We start from the raw sequence: 3598 nt of genomic DNA, 5'->3' as shown, positions 1-3598 counted from the left end.
TTTAAAAGAATTATCACACGGTGATTTTAATACATGTACTATGGCAGTTTGGAAACAATAAATGTATATTTAATAATTAATAATAGCAATTAAATAACCACCAATTGGAGCAGACAGTCGGTAACTTTTGCGGGTGTAATTGGATTTGGCACATTATTGAACTGTGGGTAATATCTAAATGATGTTGCTTCATTAAATAACAGAGCTGACCATGAAAGCAAGCACCTTTATTTTTATAACAGATTTATAGATTTGTTATTGTACAGCTTTATTTATCTTTTTGCTAGTTTATAGCCTTCTACATTTAACAACAGTGGTTAAAAAGGAAACCTCCAATAGAAACAGGCATGTACAATACAAAGTAGCAAACATATCAAAGTCAGTTTTTACAACTTTTGTAGCAACCAATTCTTCCTATTGGTCTGCCATAGTGCAAACTGCTCTCATTGTCAAGGCAGAGTTTAGCCTGGTTTTAACATTCATATTGTTTATTTTTCTTGTATTTCTCTGCCTTTTACACAACTGGCTGTCGACTGCATTCATTGTGCCTCTGTCCAGTAATGCTGATTTACAATAACAATTCAAGTGTGCAGGGTGTTTCAGATGGGAGTACAGAAATAAAGCTATACTTAGGGTTGGGTTAGGGGTTGGGTTTAGGGTTTGGGGTTAGGGTACCTTATGAGTGTAACGCTAATGGTAGCGAATCCTCACTCAGATTGCGCAGTTCCTTGGCTCAGTCTTCAAATCCCTCTCAAATGCCTTCCAGACCCCTCAGATTCAGTCTGAAATATTTCTGACATGATTTGGGGTGAGAGTTCAACATATATGGTCAAAGCTGGTATTTGAAAATGTTTGTGTGTATTTGTGTAACAAACAATATAACAGAATAGTGATTTGTCAGTAGATGCTGTGATCGTTAGTGCTGATTCCGCCCTTCTCCCAGGCCAGCTCAAAAATCCTTCCGCACATTCCATGGCCGTGTTTATCTTTTCCGGAAAAGAATAAGAAAGTGATTATAGCGCATTTTTGCTGCTCTTCTGGTTCTATTGCACAGGATTTTGGAAAATGCAGGAAGCATTGGTTGGTGAACATTTTCAAAACACTCAGAAGTCCAGACTGTTTCTCTCTCTCTTTCTCTCCTCTTCTTTCTCTCCCGCTCTGCCTTGATCTTTCACTCTTCTTACTCTCTCTCTCTTTCACTCTGAAGAGAGAGCCGGAGCTCCGCCCTTGTGCTCAGGAGCAGCCGCAGCGATCCACCACCATGGAGGGGATTTTCCCGTAGATTATCTGTTCCTTCCGGTTGAAGTACAGCATGTTGATGGGGGACATCTTGGTCGGGGTGCAGCAGGGCCCAGCGGTGCCCCGGGGGTTGGCCTTGTTCACCAGGTGGGTGTGTGGGTACTTCTGCAGGTGCATGTACTCACACTCTCCAGAACAATAGTTGGCCTTGTAGCGTTTCGGGGCAATAATCCAATCCCAGCCAAAGTCCTCAAAGTCCACTGTGAGGGGGTAACGGCAGCACCGCGACTCCGGGGAATTCTCCTCGCAGTCCAGGCCAGAGTCCCGTCTGGATCGTTTGGGGTGGTCGGAAATTTTCACTTCCATGAATGGTTGCTGGGGGTATGAATAAAGAAGTGAATATTCAGGACTCCAACCCCAGTGAACATCTTATTATGTCATCAAAGGAAATAATAAAGGTTTCAACAAAGTATTACACTATTGGGATATTGCTATGTATCAACTAGAACAAACAGAAAAGTATGTCACAATACTAACACTACAAGATAATCACTTGAGAACTTAACAGCAGTACAGTAGTTTTACATAAAAATAGCCTTTTTAAGTGATCGCGTCCCAAACTCCACAACATAATCCATAATTTGAAGAGAAATCTATCGACGCTTATGATTAGCATAAAGGCATTTTATCCACTTATTTGATATTCAGTTGAAGCACATAGGGGTTGCATTGGGGTAGCATTGTTGCAAGAGAAGGGTTTAAGGTCTGACTTACCAGTCCCTCCTCGCCAGGTTCCGCAGAGGTAACAACCAAGTCATTTCCTTTCGTGTCGAAAGCATTGATCTCAATGCCCCAGTTGGTCTCCGGCTGCCTCAACCAGACTAAAAGTACTTGTTTCACGTCTATGCTCTGCCAAGAGCTGGTCCCTGCATTTACGTCAATCTTCAGAGAGCGGATTCTTATATGCCTGTTCCCGTCAGTAACTGGTTTTAGACGAGAGATTTGCAGGAATACCGTTGTGGCTTCGTCGGGCGGCCGAAGGTGCACCCAAAGCTGTGCTTTAACGATGCGGTTACTTTGAATCTTCGGGCTGAAGGAGAAAAAGCAACATCTCGGTTTCTTATCCACTTGGACGATTTGGTCGGCTGGAAAAACAAAAGAGGAGAATTGGTTCTTTAAACCATGATAGTTATGTTTTTCACTGAAAATTGCATTAAGCGCATTCAGAATTACCGGATGCGCAACAGAACAAATATATTGCGCGCGTCTTAGCAGCTAGGAAATGTTGTAATACGTTTGTCAATCATTGTCCATGCTCTACAAACCATGCGTCCACTTAGCCTATACATCAAAACTGGGAAGCTTTCATTTCATTTCAGTTCATATTCTAGACATACGATTATTTTTAATAAATTGTTTGGAAAATCTTAATATTCGATTTTTTAAAATTAAATATTGATTCACCTTTCCGAACCCTTCCGAGCTACTTTGGTAACTACATATTCCAATTTGACAAAGGCTGACAGCTATCGACGCAATATATTTGAAGACGCAACGAAAATGTATTGCGTAATTGGTAAATAACTAGATAAACATCTTGCCAGCTTTTTCAGAAGAGAAAATGTACCAGCAAGAGTTTTGCGTAAATCCATTAAGATAGGCAATAATGGTAAACTGGCTACTTACGCTCTGTACCCATGGCCATGATAGTTTCGGTAGTGGCGTGATCATCCTCGTCTATGATTCCATCTTTATTGTCATCCGCAAGAACATCGTACTGGTCCAGAAGTTGCTGCAATGGGGGCGCTTTTGGTAAGAGCTGTTTGACCACGTCGCGGCTGATATTGGGGGCCTGCTTAAGACGAAGTTTACTGAGAATTTGTGACTTGATTGTATGCAGCCTCATAAGCTTGCTGTGTTGTCTAAACTCGCACGTCGAACACTGCTCGATGTCCTCCGTCGTGACAGGTTTGTGCGCAGCAATATCCCCCAGACCCACTGGACCAAACACAACCCAGAAACTCAGGTACACCAGAAACTGCATTAGATGCATGTTACAAGTTTGGGTGGCTTTCGTAAAAACGGGTCTTGCGTATGTACTGGTATTATGAGACTCTATGAGTTCCCTATGCTTTAAACCACCAGCACGCTGATAGTTGTCATTCTGTAATCCAAGTGGCCTTTTTATACCGCAACTTTGGCTTCTCTTTTGTGTCGTCAAAATTCAATGATTGGCTGGGCCGCCAACAATGAATCTACCGGTCAGACGTAAGATCCATTTCTCTGTCAAACCTTAAAGAGGTATGGTAACGACGAGATTGGTAACTGACTTATTTCATAAGACAACTGCGCACTATAA

At 42.0% G+C, this 3598-nt stretch overlaps 1 protein-coding gene across 1 annotated transcript; it reads right to left on the bottom strand.

The window, feature by feature from the left end:
• Nucleotides 1-212: 212 nt before the first annotated feature.
• Nucleotides 213-3376, bottom strand: mstnb (myostatin b). Its single transcript, XM_061235484.1, has 3 exons — nucleotides 2926-3376; nucleotides 2014-2384; nucleotides 213-1614 (listed from the first exon to the last, which is right to left on the bottom strand). Exons 1-3 carry the CDS (start codon nucleotides 3290-3292, stop codon nucleotides 1234-1236), a joined length of 1119 nt encoding a protein of 372 aa, XP_061091468.1. The 5' UTR covers nucleotides 3293-3376; the 3' UTR covers nucleotides 213-1233.
• Nucleotides 3377-3598: the final 222 nt, after the last annotated feature.

This window comes from Conger conger, chromosome 3 (assembly GCF_963514075.1).
Source record: "Conger conger chromosome 3, fConCon1.1, whole genome shotgun sequence".
NCBI classification, from domain to species: Eukaryota; Metazoa; Chordata; class Actinopteri; order Anguilliformes; family Congridae; genus Conger; species Conger conger.
The sequence above is the reverse complement of the archived record's forward strand: the minus strand, read 5'-3'. Positions and strand labels throughout refer to the sequence as shown.